Here is a 20,102-nt window from a genome sequence, read left to right as displayed (position 1 = left end):
TGGTCCCTATAATTCCAGAACTGGTGGAGGAATAAAAATAACTTCTAAATGTCAACTTTTGCAACCACCAGTAACACATATGACACACAGTCATTATTTTTCTTCGGTGACCCAGGTAGATAGAACAATGATGGTTAGTTATATATATATATATATATATATATAAAAAATGGTATTACATGTGATTTGCAAAAGGTACTGTAGATTTTGCAGATGGCATTCGGTTGATTTCTGCTTCAAGTGGATCGTTACGTCATCGAACGTCAAGTAAATACTATCAGCTGGGTCTTTTTCCTAGCAGCAGCTCACTCGCTAGCTTGGATTCCTGGTGCTGTACTTCTTTCGGATCTGTCATTTCACCAATACGGAATGATAGTTTGACTGATCTCAAATAAGACTATCAACACTCGAGTTACATTGACAGTTTGGAGGAATCTCTCACTTGTTTCGTTATAGTTTATACAGTTTTCTATGCTAGCTGGTTAGCAAAGTAGCGTAGGCTATACGTTAGCTAGCTAACAACGGTGAACGGTAGCCAACTCTAGCAGAGAGAGCCTGGAAATAGACTTCATTGCATAACGTTAACTGAGAGAGATGCTAGTTTACTGACACAATTGGCATCCATATTCAGGGAAAGTGACAGTGAATGCCCAATTCTCAAGACTTAACCAGTCAAGGGTTGTTACCTTGCTAACCAGGGCAGGGAGGCTATTCAACAAGCTAACGTTAGCATTCAGATAGATCAGAATGCCCTGACTGAGCTTGTGCGGTAAGTTTGGGGAGAGCTGCTGTGCGTACGATAATAGATTTTCTGCCAGGCTGAAAGCTTCCAGGGAGAGAAGTTGTTTTCATTCAGACGTGTCCAGAGCAGGGGCCTTAACGAACGTCTTTCTCACTAAAAAGAAGCCATAGACAATCGTCTCCCAAATGTTGACAGAAAACAGGTGAGTTTCTTTCTTACAATAACGCCTTATTGAGTTACTATCGACCTCAGTGACTGTTAGCCTACAAGAGAGACAAATACAGCTAACTGATCTCACCGTATCAGTTTAATATCTTACTTGGTTGTTTTCTACCCTGTGTACTGATCAATACGTTGTTATACCCATGGCTGATAATTTGAGCACGTCTGCTCCTGTAACTAGGCGGTGCCTGAGATCGCCTCTCTCTCTATTTTGGGTGCTTGGTGTTCTCTCACACATACACCTGCCCTCTCAAAATAGGCCTAATAATATATGCCATTTAGTAGATGCTTTTATCCTAAGGGACTTAAAGTATACATTTGAAGTGTGGGTGGCACTAGTGGGAATCAAACCCATGGCCTTTGTTGTTGCAAGCACGATGATCTTCCGACTGAGCCACACAGACCACAAACTTCCTCTATTTCTCTCTAAGATGGTCACTCTCTCACTTTTACTCCCTGGCCTCTCTCACTCTCACTGTGTACAGGAAGCGGCGGCGTGGTGGAGACAATGAGGGGGACCAGCTGAACCCCCAGGCCAAAAGGTCAGGAGGGGGTCAGGAGGGTCACGTCATGGTGTCCAAGCTGGGCCAAGACGTTTGGGACTCTGAGGTGACAGAACACGCACACACACATACTTGTGATGGTTTGGGCAACAAGTATTTTCTGTAAGTCATACCTGTTCTTCTCTCTCTGTGCTCCAGTCGTCCAGTAGTGACAGCAGTAGTGGTATCAGTAGTCCTGAGAGGGCAACGGGAGGAGGCAGCACATATACGAAGAACCGCACGTCCCAGGGTCTCCTCAGACCCTTGCCAGAAGACCCTTCCATTTCCTCGTTGAGTCTTTATGGCAACGACACCCCCTATGACCACATCAACAGTGTCCTGAGGGAGGCCCACTTCAGCAGTCTGCAGACCAGAGGTCAACCAGGATCTACGTGACCTCACCCCACCCCAGACCCTTGTTACCCCACTGGAACAAGCCCCTGGGTAGGATCCAGGAAGAAGTTGCCCATAGGCTCAAATCTAGAATAAACTTACCCCAGTTTTGTGTCCAGGAGCAACTTCATCCTACTGGGATTCAGGATGTGGCAGATGTGGGTAAAGATCCTTTGGGCTCTGGACCCAATCCATACCATTGTCCCTGTGCTGTACACCTTGAAATGTGCCATACATAAAGCACACCTACATATCCAATGGCCCACCCACTGTGGTACTACTATATGCAGTATGTATGTACTCCAGCACTTTACTGAGGGGTCTACTACTCTGTGGTGGTCTCCTTACATGAGTGAGTTGTTGTTGGACATTATCATTGCCACTGGTGCTATCTACTACAGACAGACATCTGTATGAGTGTCTAAGTGCTTGCTGTAGCCTAATTAATAAAGTGAAGCACTTTATCCTGCCTGTTTTATATTTTCTTGTCCAGCCCAGTACTCATCATGCTGTTTCTATGTAAAGCTGAGTGTGTGTTGGTGTTGATTAGTCTCTGTGGTTACTTTCTATGATCATCACATTGGCCTAGAGGAAATCCTGAAAGAGAATTTCAAGCCACACTGCCAAGCTTCTTGTACTGGTAAGGCAAGGTTCTTTGCAGAATAAAGGCTGAAGTTTGGGTTTGTCCTTGTGTACACATGTTGGCAGGTTTCTGTGGAACTGGCATTTCCAGCAGCTGCAGTCACCATCGACTGCTCATCCTCCCACCACGAAAAAAGTAGAGGGAACCATGAGTACACTCACTTGCACAGAATACATTTCTCTGTGACTATAACAGGCCACATTCTCCATTGTTCAGGGGAGTGAATTGAACATTACAGAATGTTCCAATGGAAATTGTATTTTTTTGTTTCTCTCTACAACATTGTTTAACGGAACACACACCACTCAATAGTATACGCCTCAGACCCAGGGGTGTGGGTCAGTCTGTGGGAAGGTCAGTGGGTTCACTGTAACGAGACACAATCTACATTTTGCCATACCTCTGCTATTTTCCAGATACCGTCACAAACATTGAGTTGCAGGGGCCTTTGAGTTTGTTTTCATACAGCCTCCAATAACCTTTTCTTTATCCTTCCCTGTGCTGGGATCATCTTGGCAATGCTTACCTTAATCACTGTTATAGCCTGTCACCTTAGGAAGTAAACGACAACACAGGTGGGAGACTGTGCTGGGATCATCTTGGCAATGCTTACCTTAATCACTGTTATAGCCTGTCACCTTAGGAAGTAAACAACAACACAGGTGGGAGACTGACAGCTCTGGTCTTGTTGAAAAATGTTTGGCCCTGTTTGAAAAAGCATACTTTCTTCCTCCAAGTATAGTCACTGGTTGATTACTTAAGAGTCTGTTCTACACTGTCCACAAGGGGGCAACCTATACCAAACATTGATGAAAAATCAACAAAGGATGGCTGCAGTCAGCAGCCCTGTCAAGTGACAATTTCGCAGTGTATGTACTTGTTCAGTTTGAAATTACTATGAGACAATTTATTTTGTTACATACATTAACCTTTAAGAACAAATTCATATTTCCAATGATGGTCTAGGAACAGTGGGTTAACTGCCTTGTTCAGGGGCAGAACGACAGATTTGTACCTTGTCAGCTCGGGGATTTGATCTTGTAACTAGTCCAACGCTCTAAACACTAGACTATGCCCCATCATTAAAATGGAACTGCAGCCCCATCAGGACATCCCTGATATCAGTAGTGATCTGTACAGTTTAAGTGGGAAGTTTACATACACTTAGGTTGGAGTCATTAAAACTTGTTTTTCAACCTCTCAACAAATTTCTTGTTAACAAACTATAGTTTTGGCAAGTCGGTTAGGACATCTACTTTGTGCATGACACAAGTTATTTTCCCAACAATTGTTTAGACAGATTATTTCACTTATAATTCACTGTTTCTAAACGCCTGAAGGTACCATGTTCACCCGTACAAACAATAGTACACAAGTATAAACACCATGGGACCACGCAGCCGTCATACCGCTCAGGAAGGAGATGCATTCTGTCTCCTAGAGATGAACGTGCTTTGGTGCGAAAAGTGCAAATCAATCCCAGACAATAGCAAAGGACAGTGTGAAGATGCTGGAGGAAACGGGTACAAAAGCCACTGCTCCAAAACCACCATAAAAAAGCCAGACTACGGGTTGCAACTACACATGGGGACAAAGATCGTACTTTCTGGAAAAATGTCCTCTGGTCTGATGAAACAAAAATAGAACTGTTTGTCCATAATGACCATTGTTATGTTTGGAGGAAAAGGGGGGATGCTTACAAGCTGAAGAACACCATCCCAACCGTGAAGCACGGGGGTGGCAGCATCATGTTGTGGGGGTGCTTTGCTGCAGGAGGGACTGGTGCACTTCACAAAATAGATAGCATCATGAGGATATATTGAAGCAACATCTCAAGACATCAGATACGATGTTAAAGCTTGGTCTCAAATGGGTCTTCCAAATGGACAATGACCCCAAGCATACTTCCAAAGTTGTGGCAAAATGGCTTAAGGACAACAAAGTCAAGGTATTGGAGTGGCCATCACAAAGCCATGACCTCAATCCTATAGAAAATTTGTGGGCAGAACTGAAAAAGCGTGTGCGAGCAAGGAGGCCTACAAACCTGACTCAGTTACACCAGCTAGCTCTGTCAGGAGGAATGGGCCAAAATTCACCCAACTTATTGTGGGAAGCTTGTGGAAGGCCACCCGAAACGTTTGACCCAAGTTAAACAATTTAAAGGCAATGCTACCGAATACTAATTGAGTGTATGTAAACTTCTGACCCAGTGGGAATGTGATGAAAGCTGAAATAAATCATTCTCTCTACTATTATTCTGACATTTCACATTCTTAAAATAAAGTGGTGATCCTAACTGATCTAAGACAGGGAATTTTTACTAGGATTAAATGTCAGGAATTGTGAGAAACTGAGTTTAAATATATTTGGCTAAGGTGTATGTAAACTTCCCATTTCATCTGTATGTGTCCAGGGCAGAGAAAGGAGAGGTCCAAACCCTTCTGTTGCAGCACGGTACCAGAGCTGACACCTATTTGCACCGCAATTAGTCTTCATTTACACGCTTTTGATTTGGGCTTTGCTTGTCTGATTCAAGTAAAATATTGATAATTTGTTATAAATGGATAGTTCAGGATGAATAATGTAACATTGAACTATTGATTCATTCATTATAACTTGATACCGCTGCAGTTTACATTTCCTCTGTTTGTGTGCATTTTACAATTTTACTATTTGCCTTAATGATCCCAAGACCCAGCCAGAAGTCTGACCCCTAAAACAAAGTACCATCCAGGGTATTTTAGAGGATTGGATCCACCTATGATGATAGATGAGAGCTGCCAGTAACACTGTAGGGAACGGTCCTAATGGCTGTTACCTAAAGGCCCCACCAGCACAGCAGCCAGCCACCTCTCTGTCTGGGCTACAGAGCACCAGAGATTAATTCATCAGTCACATGACTAATGACCTTGAGCTGAAAGACATGGACTTGATTGACATGTACCATTTTATTGCAGCAACTGAATTCGAATTTGGGGTTTGGTGTGACTCACCAACACAATATCAAATGTTTTTATGGAGCAGAACATCTAAACAAATCAATTCTTTGGTAGCAATTTAACTTGTTATATTTACATGCTTATGTTCCCCAAAATGTATATATTTGTTAGGCAATAGATCTCTGTGGCTGTTATTTCTTTATATGTATCATGTTACTTACAATTGTACTTGCTGCTCACGACTGTACCAAAACATATGTATTTGAATTGTATCTTACAATACCATCGAGTAACTTGATTTGTACTTCAGTAATGCTACTTACCCTGACTTTGAATTCCAGACAGAAACTGGCCTTCAACTAAATAGTCTCTGGTAGCATAGAATAAAAAGTGAATGAATTTGATAGTAATACAGGACTGCATTGCATGAACATGTGGATACAGTGAAGACTGAGTGGACACTGACCCTGTCCCACTTCTATTCACAACCATATTCCATTTATTTTGCTGAAGAGTCAGGCAGATGTTTTCACATTAGTTTGTAGGAGTCGGTAGGAGTTGGTGTGTAGGAGTGTACCCAAATGACTGTGATGTCACCGTTGACCTTTGAGCTGCTGTCATGTCTTAATTAAGCATTACTAATGCCACCAAGGCTTTGGTCACTTGTTGGTTAAGGCTACTGGTCTATGAAATGTAACTGCTATATAAACAGTAGACTGCTTTTCAATAGTGTTTTATTTTTTCTTAATTTTTCACGTTCTTGTTCATTTTCATTGGCAAAGCAAAGGTTAGGTTTGTAAAGCACATCCGGCACAACATCCTTAAAAGAAGGCCACATGAAAAGTCAGCAGTGTAATATATTTACGCACATTACACACCCAACATTGTTTTCCTGGAAAGAAACACTTGTACACATTAACGTATTGTTCATATCATACATAACAAATTGTTCTTATCTGCTTAAAAATGTACATGTACACATTTAACAGTAACAATGCTCCCATATAAATGAGTCTTTGTTTGTTCTTAAACTATACACTGCACAGACATTGTAGACCTAAACAAACCAACGTGTCCCAAACAACAAGATGATAATTACGGAACAGTTTTGTGAGACAACAGCATTTCCTGCTGCAGGCATTGAGGTGGACTTGGGGTTTTGAAAACAGTATGGGTAATCATGGAAAATAAAACCTTATTAACATTATACTACAACAGACATGCCACAAGTACAAGAACACCAATTTCCACACATAACTATGACATGTTTACCAATACTAACTCAAAGATCATAGCTAGTCACTGATCATCTCTGCTATAGGTTGTACCATGGAAACCTGGCTTCCGTGTTTGATTTGATATTTGCCTAGATCTGCTTAGGCTGTCTCCGGTCGACGCGGAGAGGCTTTAATGACCTCTATCAGGAGACCAGGAGACTTAGGCTACTGTACTGTATGTGAGTCCTGGGACGGCTAATCTGTGCCTTACACCACCCACGCCACACGCCACACGCAAGCCTTAGCCAGCCTCACATGTCAAATCCAGTGTAATTAAGTCTGTGTCTGCCGGTGTGTAAGTCTGTATGTGAGTGTCAGCACGTGTGTGAGTATAACTGTCTCGGTGTAGTAGAATTATCTGGAATTAGATCAATCAAAGCCTTTTCTTACACAAACAGCTAAACAAAACATGACAAGCATTACACGTAACATGTACAGTATGCGTCAAGATCAAGAACATGAATCTAAACAAGTCATAGACAGACTGAGACGCCCATCCTAAGACTCAGTCTCAGACAGCCGGTCCTGGCATAGCTCTAGAGACAGTTTGGCTGCTCCCCCGCCAAACACCTCCACATCACTGTCCAGCCAGGACACCACGTTCCCGGGGGTGTAGGAGGAACAGTTGGCCATGGTGAGGATGTCGGATGGCTTCAGGACATTGTCCCAGATGTTAACCTGGCTCAGCTCACCCACAAAGGCCTGCGTGGCGTCAAAGCGCCCGCCCACTATGTCCTGTTGAGGCCATAAATGACAGGCCTCGTTAAAAACAACAACAATAACATCATCCTCCTATTCGCTGTGTACCACCAGGCTCAACCTGTCACACTCAAGGATGCTGTACTCTCTCTAGACAATGTTTTGCTTTCTCAAGTCACTGATAGTTAGGATTTTATTAGCGATTGGACTGTTCATATTTGGACTGCACTCTACAGCACGCTTTCCCAATAGGTGCCATCCGCTCAAGGGTTGCTATTCAGCTGTGGTCACCAACCTTTTATGAGTCAAGATAACTTTCTGAGTCCAAAAGCAAGCCGATATCTACCACAGATTTTTTTTTAAACAGGACTTAAAAACATAAGCCTATGCGACATTAACATATTCAAAACAGTTCTGTAGCAATGAAGTTTGTGCAGTAGGCTATAGGCCCAATTATTATCACTGCATATTGGCTATGCTTCAATTGCCCTGCCAATGTTGTTCTTCTCAGACCATTTTGAAATTATATTTCAACATGTTAGGTAACACAGGTAATATATAATTTGTTGTATTACTTGTGAGGCACAGCTGAGTGTGCATAATCATTAGCTTTTTGTATTTTATTGGACTGATGGCCTGCATCTGATGGTCAGTCTGAGGGGAGGGAGGGAGGGAGGGAGCAGCGGTGAGGTGTTGAAAAAGTGTTGACAGTGCTGAATAACAACTTACACAAGAACGTATAAAAACACCAGCTCTTTGCTGTATTCATTGAGTCTCTCTCTGGTCATGGTTTTAAAAGTTTTGAAATCTCATAGGGGTCAATGTAAATAGTCCGGGTGGCCATTTGATTAATTGTTCAGCAGTCTTATGGCTTGGGGGTAGAAGGTGTTAAGGAGCCTTTTGGTCCTAGACTTGGCGCTCTGGTACCGCTTGCCGTGCGATATCAGAGAGAACAGTCTATGACTTGGGTGACTGGAGTCTTCTACCTTCAGACTAATGAAATGGTTCAAATTGGGAACACTGACTTCCCAGCGATAGGGCTGCTGAATCAAGTGCACCTACCACCAACAGCTCAACATTAAAAAATAAAAAAGGAACGAAAGGCTTTATCATTGTCTTTTACAGAAATGTTTGGTGATCGACTACGAATGCCTTGGAGATCGACCGGTTGGTACCCACTGCACTAGAACCTATAGCACAGGACTCATGGTCATGCTAAGCTACTGTATAATTAAAATCTGTGAAAACCTGATGATGCAGTTTAGTAAACCAAGAGTAAAATAGGTTAAAATATTTCACATACAAATAATATATGCAATTGTGTATACTACAGATAGGAGGCACTAGCCAGCAGATTCACCTGTTCCTGCCCCAGTATGATGGCTCCTCCAGGCTTGATGGGGTGCCAGGGGGCCAGGTTGTCCCCGGCCCCCAGCCTCTGACCATCCTGGTAGGCTTCCCACAGACCATCCCTGGTGGTCCAGGTGATACAGATGTGGTGCCACCTACCGTCACGCACCGACAGAGGCAGCTGAGCCACCTGGACAGGTAACAACATAGCAGAGGAGTGTAAGGAAGGTAACGATGCTTACAAACAGAAAGAAGAAGTGCATATTAGAGGGAGGAAGGTTAGGGTTTGGTAAAGTTGGTATAAAACACCAGACACTGTTTTAGACCGTGCATGCAAAAACAAAAAATCTGCAACCTCATTAAAGCCAGATCTAATTTAAAAGTAAGAACTAAGACTCCTGTCAAGCAAGGTAAGCTCCCCCTCAAATATCAGCACTACTGAGAAACACAGAGAGTTATTGAGTCATTTAGAGTGCCCTTACCTTGTCATTGATGAGCAGTTCTATGGGGTTGTTGCCCCACTCGATGAGCACAATCTCATTGGCCTGTCCTGGCACCCCATAGGAGAAGGGGGTGCCTATGCCAGGGCCGGCGCTGGACCGGAGCCACATGCAGAGCGTGAAGGCGTACATCTCAGGAAGGCTCTTGGTCATGCGGCCGTACAAGTAGTTAGTACGCAGGGGGAGGACCAACTTAAACTGCTCAGGGGACTTGAAACCACCGCCACCTACAGAGAAAGCAATGGGAGAGCTGTCTATGAAGTCAACTCTATACTGTATACGCAGTATGCATATAGTAAGACAGTATAAGACAGGGTTTCCCAAACTCGGTCCTCGGGACCCCAAGGGCTGTACGTTTAGTTTTTTGCCCTAGCACTATAGCTGATTCAAACAATCAACCAGTCATCAAACTTTGATCATTTAATTCAGCTGTTTAGTTGAAACCAAAACTTGCACTCCTTGGATTCCCGAAGACTAAGTATGGGAAATGCTGGTATAAGAGAACAAAATGATAAGCCAATGTTTGTCAGATTTTATCTAAAGCCTCAGTCTTCTACTACTATGTAGTGTAGTAAGTGAGTGACAGTTAGTAAGCAGGTAAATTGATAGTAGATTGAATGACTCGTTGTGCTTACAATATGTGAGTCTTCCTGTTTCTGCTGCATGTGCGTGTACTCCTGTCATCTGATTGTGTACACAGACGTTTGTGCGTTTTAGTTTTACCCGGTAAGTTGACTGAAAACACATTCTCTTTTACAGCAACAACCTGGGGAATAGTTACATGGGAGAGGAGGGATGAATGAGCCAATTGGAACATAGGGGATGATTCAGTGCCCATGAAGGTCAGATTGGGAATTTAGCCAGGACACCGGGGTTAAGACCCCTACTCTTACAAAAAGTGCCATGTATTATTAATGTATTAATGTATTATTCCAGCCCAGGTGCAATTTATATTTTGGCCACTAGATGGCAGCAGTGTATGTAATACGTTTTAGACTGATCCAATGAACCATTGCATTACCGTTCAAATTTTTGTATCAAGACTGCCCAAATGTGCCTAATTTGTTTATTAATAACTTGTCATGTTCAAAATGGTGCTCTCTCCTCAAACAATACCATGGTATTCTTTTACTGTAATAGCTACTGTAAATTGGACAGTGCAGTTATATTTACAAGAATTTAAGCTTTCTGCCAATATCAGATGTCTATATCCTGGGAAATGTTCTTGTTACTTACAACCTCATGCTAATCACATTAGCCTAAGGTTAGCTCAACCGTCCCGTGGAAGGGACACTGATCCCAAAGAAGTTTAATGACCAAAGAGAGTCAGGATACCCATTTAACATCCCATCCGAAAGATGGCACCCTACTCAGGGCATTGTCCCCTACTTGCCATCCAATACCATTTCCATCAGGATCTGGTCTCCCATCCAGGGACCAACCAGGACCAACCCTGCTTAGCTTCAGAGGCAAACCACTAGTGGGATGCAGGGTGGTATGCTGCCAGGCATGTGTGAGTGGGTATGCACGTCTGTGTGTGCCCTTTTGTGTCTCTGTCATATCTTCCTTTTTCCAGTTATTTACCTTTCTCCAGCTCGTTAATCCTGGTCAGCAAGGAGTTGAGGGTGCTCTCCGTCTTCTGCCTGTGGGCTGCGGTCTCGTTGTAGAGCAGAGACTTCTCTTCCTCCAGGTTGTTGACCTTACTGAGCAGCTGTTTCTCCAGATCTCCCAGCCTGCTCTGCAGCAGGTCTCTCAGTTCGCTGGGGAATGACGTTCCCGACGTGTTGGCTCTCTGCTGCTGTTGCTGTGGGGGAGATGAAGATGTCACAAAACAATTAAATAAGTAGAGGCAACGCAAGATGGTCAAAGACAATCAGTAGAGGTTTACGCAAAGAGTGTAATTTTGAAAGATCATTGGCTGAGTGGAAATCAGGTGCACTGTGTGTAGACCAGTATGTCTTCAGAAGGGCCACATGACCTGACAAGGGAAAACTCTGGGCCCTTGTTGTAACTAATGGAGAACATTGGATCTCTCCAATTGTCTCACACCAGTTTCCTAAGTCTGTTAATGCAGAATGAGCTTAAACATCGTTATATGTGAAATGAAACATAGCTCTCTAAGAGAGCTAAATATCCCAAGAAACACATTGCATTCTTGGTCATTTGACAAAATATAAATGAAATACATAACAATTTCAAAGATTTTATGAGTTAAGTTCATATAAGGAAATCAGTCAATTGAAATAAATAAATTAGGCCCTGATCTATGGATTTCACATGAATGGGAATACATATATGCATCTGTTGGTCACAGATACCTTAAAAACTTATTCGGGATTGGTGGTTCCCCTGCGAGACGGTTGAGCTAACGTAGGCTAATGCGATTAACATGAGGTTGTAAGTAACAAGAATATTTCCCAGGATATAGACAAATCGGATATTGGCAGAAAACGTACATTCTTGTTAATCTAACTGCACTGTCCAATTTACAGTAGCTATTACAGTGAAAAAATACCATGCTATTGTTTGAGGAGAGTGCACAGTTTTGAACATGAAAAGTTATTAATAAACAAATTAGGCACATTTGGACAGTCTTGATACAAGATTTTGAACAGAAATGCAATGATTCATTAGATCAGTCTAAAACTTTGCACATACACTGCTGCCATCTAGTGGCCAAAATAAAAAATTGCACCTGGGCTGGAATAATACATTATGGCCTTTCTCTTGCATTTCAAACATGATGGTACAAAAAAATATTTAAAAAACGGTTGGTTTTTTCTTTCTATTATCCTTACCAGATCTAATGTGTTATATTCTCCTACATTCCTTTCACATTTCCACAAACTTCAAAGTGTTTCCTTTCAAATGGTACCAAGAATATGCATATCCTTGCTTCAGGGCTTGAGCTACAGGCAGTTAGATTTGGTTATGTCATTTTAGGCGAAAATTGAAAAAAAGGGGTCATCCTTAAGAGGATCCTTAAGGGGATTATCCTTAAAGAAAAAGGTAGGGACGTGGATCAGAAAACCAGTCAGTGTCTGGTGTGACCATAATTTGCTTCATGCAGCGCAACACATCTACTTCACTTAGAGTTGATCAGGCTGTTGATTGTGGCCTGTGGAATGTTGTCCCACTCCTCTTCAATGGCTGTGCGAAGTTGCTTGATATTGGAGGGAACTGGAACACGCTGTCACACACATCTATCCAGAGCATTGCAAACAGGCTCAATGGGTGACATGTTTGGTGAGTATGCAGGCCATGGAAGAACTGGGACATTTTCAGCTTCCTGGAATTGTGTACAGATCCTTGCAACATGGGGCTGTGCATTATTATGCTGAAACATGAGGTGATGGCGGCGGATGCATGGCATGACAATGGGCCTCAGGATCTCGCCAGGGTGTTTCTGTGCATTCAAACTGACATCGATAAAATGCAATTGTGTTCGCTGTCCATAGCTTATGCCTGCCCATACCATAACCCCACCGCCACCATGGGGCACTCTTTTCACAACGTTGACATCAGGAAACCGTTCACTCACACAACACTGTCTGCCATCTTCCCGGTACAGTTGAAACCGGGATTCATCCGTGAAGAGCACACTTCTCCAGCGTGCCAGTGGCCATTGAAGGTGACCATTTGCCCACTGAAGTCAGTTACGATGCTGAACAGCCTTCAGGTCAAGACTCTGGTGAGGACGACGAGCACGCAGATGAGCTTCCTATGACAGTTTGACAGTTTGTGCAGAAATTCTACAGTTGTTAAAACCCAAAGTTTCATCAGCTGCCTGGGTAGCTGGTCTCAGACGATCCCTCAGGTGAAAAAGCTGAATGTGAAAGTCCTGGGCTGGCATGGTTACACGTGGTCTGCGGTTGTGAGGCCGGTTGGACGTACTAACAAATTCTCTGAAACAACGTTGGAGTCGGCTTATGGTAGAGAAATTAACATTAAACTCTCTGGCAACATCTTTGGTGGACATTCCTGCAGTCAGCATGCCAATTACACGCTCCTCAAAACTTGAGACATTTAAACACTTTTCAATTTAGAGTGGCTTTTTATTGTCCCCAGCACAATGTGCACCTGTGTAATGATCATGCTGTTTATTCAGCTTCTTGACATGCCACACCTGTCACGTGGATGGATTTTCATGGCAAAGGATAAATGCTCACTAACCAGGATGTAAACAAATTTGTGCAAATAAAATTGAGAGAAAGAAGCTTTTTGTATGTATGGAAAATTTCGGGGATCTTTTTTTCAGTTACAAAAGCTGAAGAACATACGCACATCCCGGTACTTCCGCAGGTGCTGGAGTTGTAGGCAAACTCATGGAAAATAGAAAGGAAAACTCCACAGACTGCTGCTCATGCTCCCTGGTGATATTTATAACAATGTTTTGACCCTTCATCAGACATCCATATCCCAGGTGGGGTGGAAGGTCCTATATATATGGGTAGTACTCAGTGACATCACTTCCTGAAACTTGAGGTAAAAAATATATAACGTAGGTTCACAGTATTAACATACAATGTATCGAAATATATGATCATACACAAGGAATGTGATACATTTTTACAGTATTACTGTAAATATTGATCACATTCTGTCACAATTTCCGCCGAAGTCGGCTCCTCTCTTTATTCGGGCGGCGTTCGGCGGTCAACGTCACCGGCTTTCTAGCCATCGCCGCTCCATTTTTCATTTATCCATTTGTTTAGTCTTATTCCCTGCACACCTGCTTTTCATTCCCCAATCACCCTACATGTATTTATTCCTCTGTTCCCCCTCATGTCTTTGTGTGAAATTGTTTTATGTTATGTGTCAATTTTGACGCGCTAGACTGGTGTTCGTTTGTTCCGTGTTTTATCACAAAGTATGTTTATTTGTTTGAACATAATTATTGTGACTGTTTGCGCGTTTTGCACTTTTGCCAATTGGCTGGAGGTTTCGACGCAATGGCGTCCGTCTGTTGGTTTCTCCTGTCTCAATAAAGTGTGTGCCTGTTCACAACTCTCTGCTCTCCTGCACCTGACTCCGCTCCCAGTACGCACAGCATTGACAGAATTTCACACCTACCATGGAGTCAGCAGGAGCAGGTACACCGGTCAGAGGAGTCAAGGAGCGCGTCCAGGAACAATCGGCAATGCTGCATCATCTCGGTGCCATGATGGATCGCGTTGTCCAGACGATGGACTGCTGGAAGAGACAGGAAGTCTCTCCAGCGCCTCGACCAGCGCAACTGGGGTTACCTCTACCCGTCCCATCCGGATCCAGTTCCAATGGGATGTGTCTCTCCTTTCCCAGGGAGTATGATGGGACGGCAGCACAGTGCCAGGGGTTCCTCTTACAACTGGACCTATACCTGGCCACCGTTCACCCAGCTCCCTCGGGAAGCACCCGCAGACGTCCAGAGGGGGCTTTGTTGCTTCCATCTTCCAGCACTCCCGCTCCGGTGCCCATGGAGTGGAGGGGCCTTCACGTGCACCATCTGTGGCCGCAGAGGGCACACTGCCGGTCGGTGCCGGGATGGTCCCTCTGGGAGTCGAGGCAGCAGGCAGGGCACTCTGGCGTCACCCCAGGTGAGTATGCACCACTCTCATCCAGAGTCCTCTGTTGTCCACCTATTTGTAGCTGTTTGTTTTCCTGAGTTTTCCCCGCATTCCCACTTCACCCGCCTCCTCGAGTTTCTTTCTTGTGAAGAAGAAGGATGGAGGTCTGCGCTCGTGCATTGACTATTGAGGTCTCAATCAAATCACGGTGAGGTACAGTTACCCGCTACCTCTGATCGCCACGGCGATTGAGTCAATGCACGGGGCGAGCTTCTTCACTAAACTGGATCTCAGGAGTGCGTACAACCTGGTGCGTATCCGGGAGGGAGACGAGTGGAAAACGGCGTTTAGTACCACCTCAGGGCATTATGAGTACCTCATCATGCTATACAGGTTGATGAATGCTCCATCAGTCTTCCAATCCTTTGTAGACGAGATTTTCAGGGACCTGCACGGGCAGGGTGTAGTGGTGTATATCGATGACATTCTGATATACTCCGCTACACGCGCCGAGCATGTGTCCTTGGTGCACAGGGTACTTGGACAACTGTTGGAGCATGACCTGTACGTCAAGGCTGAGAAATGCCTGTTCTTCCAGCAGGCCATCTCCTTCCTAGGGTATCGCATTTCCACATCAGGGGTGGAGATGGAGAGTGACCGCATTTCAGCCGTGCGTAATTGGCCGACTCCCACCACGGTAAAGGAGGTGCAGCAATTCTTAGGGTTTGCCAATTACTACCGGAGATTTATCCGGGGTTTTGGTCAGGTGGCAGCTCCCATTACCTCACTGCTAAAGGGGGATCCTGTACGTCTGCAGTGGTCGGTTGAGGCGGACACGGCTTTTGGGCACCTAAGAGCTCTGTTTACCTTGGCTCCCGTGCTGGCCCATCCGGATCCCTCTTTGGCGCTCATAGTAGAGGTGGACGCATCCGAGGCTGGGATAGGAGCTGTGCTCTCGCAGCAGTCGGGCACGCGACCGAAGCTCCGCCCCTGTGCTTTCGTCTCAAAGAAGCTCAGCCCGGCAGAGCGGAACTATGATGTGGGGGACCGGGAGCTGTTGGCTGTGGTTAAGGCTTTGAAGGTGTGGAGACATTGGCTTGAGGGGGCTAAACACCCTACCGCAACCTGGAGTACATCCGGGCAGCGAGGAGACTGAATCCTCGTCAGGCAAGGTAGGCCATGTTCTTTACCCGTTTTGTATTTACCCTGTCCTACAGACCAGGTTCCCAGAATATGAAGGCAGACGCACTGTCCCAGCTGTATGACACAGAGGAGCTGCCCATGGATCAGACTCCCATTCTCCCGGCCTCCTGCCTGGTAGCGCCGGTCGTATGGGAGCTGGACGCGGACATTGAGCAGGTGTTGAGTACAGAGCCCGCTCCACCCCAGTGTCCCATCGGGCGTCAGTACGTTCTGTCTGCTGTTCGTGACCAGTTGATCTATTGGGCCCACACATCACCCTCCTCTGGTCATCCGGGGATCGGTCGGACGGTGCGCTGTCTGACTGGGAAGTACTGGTGGCCCACCTTGGCTAAGGATGTGAGGGATTATGTTTCCTCCTGCTCGGTGTGCGCCCAGTGTAAGGCTCCTAGACACCTGCCCAGAGGTAAGCTACATCCCTTACCTGTTCCACAACGGCCTTGGTCACACCTGTCGTGGATTTTCTGATGGATCTTCCTCCCTCACAGGGAAACACCACGATCCTGGTCGTTGTGGAACGTTTCTCTAAGTCCTGTCGTCTCCTCCCTCTGCCCGGTCTCCCTACGGCCCTACAAACTGCGGAGGCCCTGTTTACACACGTCTTCCGGCACTACGGGGTGCCTGAGGATATAGTGTCTGATTGAGGTCCCCAGTTCACTTCGAGAGTCTGGAGGGCATTCATGGAACGTCTGGGGGTCTCGATCAGCCTCACCTCAGGTTTCCACCCCGAGAGTAATGGGCAGGTGGAAAGAGTGAACCAGGATGTGAGCATGTTTCTGCGGTCCTACTGCCAGGACCGGCCGGGGGAGTGGGCGGCGTTTGTGCCCTGGCGCAGAACTCGCTCCGCCACTCCTCCACTAACCTCTTCCCCTTTCAGTGTGTATTGGGGTACCAGCCAGTTCTGGCACCGTGGCATCAGAGTCAGACCGAGGCTCCTGCGGTGGACGATTGGTTCAGGCGCGCGGAGGAGACATGGGAAGCCGTCCATGGTCACCTCCAGCAGGCCGCGCTGCGCCAAAAGACCAACGTGGACCGTCACCGCAGTGAAGCCCCAGTGTTTGCACCGGGGGACCGGGTCTGGCTCTCGACCCGAAACCTGCCCCTCCGCCTGCCCTGCCGGAAGCTGGGTCCGCGGTTAGTGGGGCCCTTTAAAGTCCTGAGGAGAATGAATGAGGTATGTTACAGGTTACAGCTTCCCCCCAATTACCATATTAACCCCTCGTTCCATGTGTCTCTCCTCAGGCCGATGGTGGTTGGTCCGCTCCAGGAGTCTGAGGTGCGGGAGGTTCCTCCACCCCCTCTGGACATACTCCATCCGCGGCGTACTCCGTCCGGTCCATCCTGGATTCGAGGCATCGGGCGGGGGGGCCTTCAGTATCTCGTGGAGTGGGAGGGGTACGGTCCGGAGGAGAGGTGCTGGGTTCCGGTGGCGGATGTGTTGGACCCTGAACGTAGTCCTGTGTGGCTCAGTTGGTAGAGCATGGTGTTTGCAACGCCAGGGTTGTGGGTTTGATTCCCACGGGGGACCAGTACGGGAATTGTTTTTAATGAAATGTATGAAAATGTATGTATTCACTACTGTAAGTCGCTCTGGATAAGAGCGTCTGCTAAATGACTAAAATGTAAATGTAACTGCTGCGGGAGTTCCACCGTCACCGGCCGGGTCTCCCTGCGCCTCGCCCTCTGGGTCGTCCCCGAGGCCGGTGTCGGCGCGCCGCTGGAGCTGTGCGTCAACGAAGTCGGCTCCTCTCCTTGTTCGGGCAGCGGTCGACGTCACCGGCTTTCTAGCCATCGCCGCTCCATTTATCCATTTGTTTTGTCTTATTCCCTGCACACCTGCTTTTCATTCCCCAATCACACTACATGTATTTATTCCTCTGTTCCCCCTCATGTCTTTGTGTGAAATTGTTTTATGTTATGTGTCAATTTTGACGCGCTAGACTGGTGTTCGTTTGTTCCGTGTTTTATCACGAAGTATGTTTATTTGTTTGAACATAATTATTGTAACTGTTTGCGCGTTTTGCACTTTTGCCAATTGGCTGGAGGTTTCGACGCTGTGGCGTCCTTCTGTTGGTTACTCCTGTCTCAATAAAGAGTGCGCCTGTTCACAACTCTCTGCTCTCCTGCACCTGACTCCGCTCCCAGAACGCACACCATTGACACATTCCTTGTGTATGATCATATATTTTGATACATTGAATGTTAATATTGTGAACCTATGTTATATATTTTTTACCTCCTGTTTCAGGAAGTGATGCCACTGAGTACTGCCCCTATATATAGGACCTTCCACCCCAACCTGTGATATGGATGCCTGATGAAGACCTAAGGGTCGAAACATTGTTATAAATAAATATCACCAGGGAGCATGAGCAGCAGTGTGTGGCGTTTTCCTTTCTGTTTTTCATCATTTATGTTAGCTCATCAAACATGGGACCAACACTTTATATGTTGCGTTTACATATTTTGTTCACTGTAGTTGTTACTGTGCCATTAAGAGGAAATACAACGTTTGTTGATTAAGGTGACATAAGGGAACTTAATCACTGGAAGGTAAATGAGATAGAAGGCTAATCCATTTAGGGCACGCCTCCAGATGGTGGCAAAAATAGATGGATATAGGCTACAGGTCAAAATAGGAGCAAAGTTAATGGCTATTCAACGTTGACCACAGGAACTGGTGTTCACTTTAGATTCCATGACTTGATAAGCAGACAATCAAGCAAGGGCCAACAATGTAAAACAAACATTAGGCCTATTTCAGATGTATTTAATTCACACTGATAACGATCATTTTCAGCACTCCCTTTCCATTATTTAGGAACCAGAGTCATGTGGTTACTATCCACTCCTGCGCCTTACCTCTAGGTTCTCTAGTCGGTCCTTCAAACTCTGCATGGTCTTCCCGAGGTTGTCGATTGTATCATTGGGATCTCTGGGTAAATCTCCCATTGTATTCTGATTATCTTTGCTTTTACTCCAAGATCCAGCACTATCATACTTCCCTCCATCGGAGGCTGACTCACAAAGGGAGAGCTTTGCAGTCAGCTCGTTTATGGTCCCAAGTTGGTTGACTATAGTCTCTTTCTGTTGGAGAATCGTTTCCCGGAGCTGCATGACTGTGTTCCTCAACTCTTCCTCCTGTGCCGCTGCGTTAGTTTCGGGACGTACGGGGACCAAACATGTGTCGGCGCCGACGGGGATGACTCGGCATAGGAGCCGGGTTCCCGTGCCCGGGGTGTCATCCTGTCCACGTACAAGCTTCCCATAGCCCAGTCCCAGTGCGTAAAAACACAACAATCTCAAAAGAAAGAACATACCTGCGGCAGTATTTTGGTCGTTAAGCTTTAGTGAAATCAGGGGTGGTCCCTAACCGATGATTAAGCGTTTCAAATCCGGTGCGTAATGCACACCGAGAAAGCGGTAATCTACTCGGAATACCATAGTCAATCTCGGATTAAACGATATATTTTGTTTCAAAACTTTATCATTCCATAGGAAAGAACATTTTGAAAAATAAATTCTTAGGAAATGATAAAACCACGTGAAGAGTCTGGGTTTACACTAAGTATCCCTGGCTTTACGCACGTTAGTGCTGAAAGGACAGCGACCGTGAGTTAAGAAGAATATCGTCAGACATATGGCGCGATTGGATTGGTTGTAGCATGTTGACGTAACTACAGTCCATAAAGGTAGGGTCCGTATGATGAACATGATGTGTTTACCTGGTACTAGATTATCATTGACCAATCAATTGAAATAGATGAGCTAAAACAATGTCCACTAGTCCAAAATTCTATATCCTTAGAAAAACAGTAGTATTAAATAAATTAGGAAAAGGCTTCACACATATGGTTCAGTGCCATCAAACATGTACTGGCAGGCTCTTTATCCAACAGCATAATAACCCTGCGCTTAGACGGTTACTTCCTCTAGTTCCTGATTGGAGGAAAGTTTTTGACTTACATGCTGCTGGGGCCACGGGTGAAAGGATAGGCAGTTTGTTATACAGACAGGCACAGTGAGAGGGTTATGAATAATCTTGATAC

The 20,102-nt window shown here is 45.3% G+C and overlaps 2 protein-coding genes across 2 annotated transcripts; one reads left to right on the top strand and one right to left on the bottom strand.

Annotated features, from left to right (window-relative positions):
• Positions 1 to 269: 269 nt before the first annotated feature.
• On the top strand, positions 270 to 2,363 carry LOC106589608 (protein VCF1). Its single transcript, XM_014179791.3, has 3 exons — positions 270 to 944; positions 1,450 to 1,573; positions 1,666 to 2,363. Exons 1-3 carry the CDS (start codon positions 928 to 930, stop codon positions 1,900 to 1,902), a joined length of 378 nt encoding a protein of 125 aa, XP_014035266.1. The 5' UTR covers positions 270 to 927; the 3' UTR covers positions 1,903 to 2,363.
• Positions 2,364 to 6,198: 3,835 nt separating this feature from the next.
• Positions 6,199 to 19,626, bottom strand: LOC106589601 (neuronal pentraxin-2). The gene is made up of 5 exons (XM_014179779.3): positions 18,916 to 19,626; positions 10,892 to 11,111; positions 9,290 to 9,534; positions 8,818 to 8,997; positions 6,199 to 7,493 (listed from the first exon to the last, which is right to left on the bottom strand). The coding sequence occupies exons 1-5, from the start codon at positions 19,369 to 19,371 to the stop codon at positions 7,257 to 7,259; spliced, it is 1,338 nt and encodes a 445-aa protein (XP_014035254.1). The 5' UTR covers positions 19,372 to 19,626; the 3' UTR covers positions 6,199 to 7,256.
• Positions 19,627 to 20,102: the final 476 nt, after the last annotated feature.

Source organism: Salmo salar, chromosome 28, assembly GCF_965601325.2.
Source record: "Salmo salar chromosome 28, fSalSal1, whole genome shotgun sequence".
Classification (NCBI taxonomy): Eukaryota; Metazoa; Chordata; class Actinopteri; order Salmoniformes; family Salmonidae; genus Salmo; species Salmo salar.
Note: the sequence above shows the minus strand (reverse complement) of the source record. Positions and strands in the feature narration are given on the sequence as shown.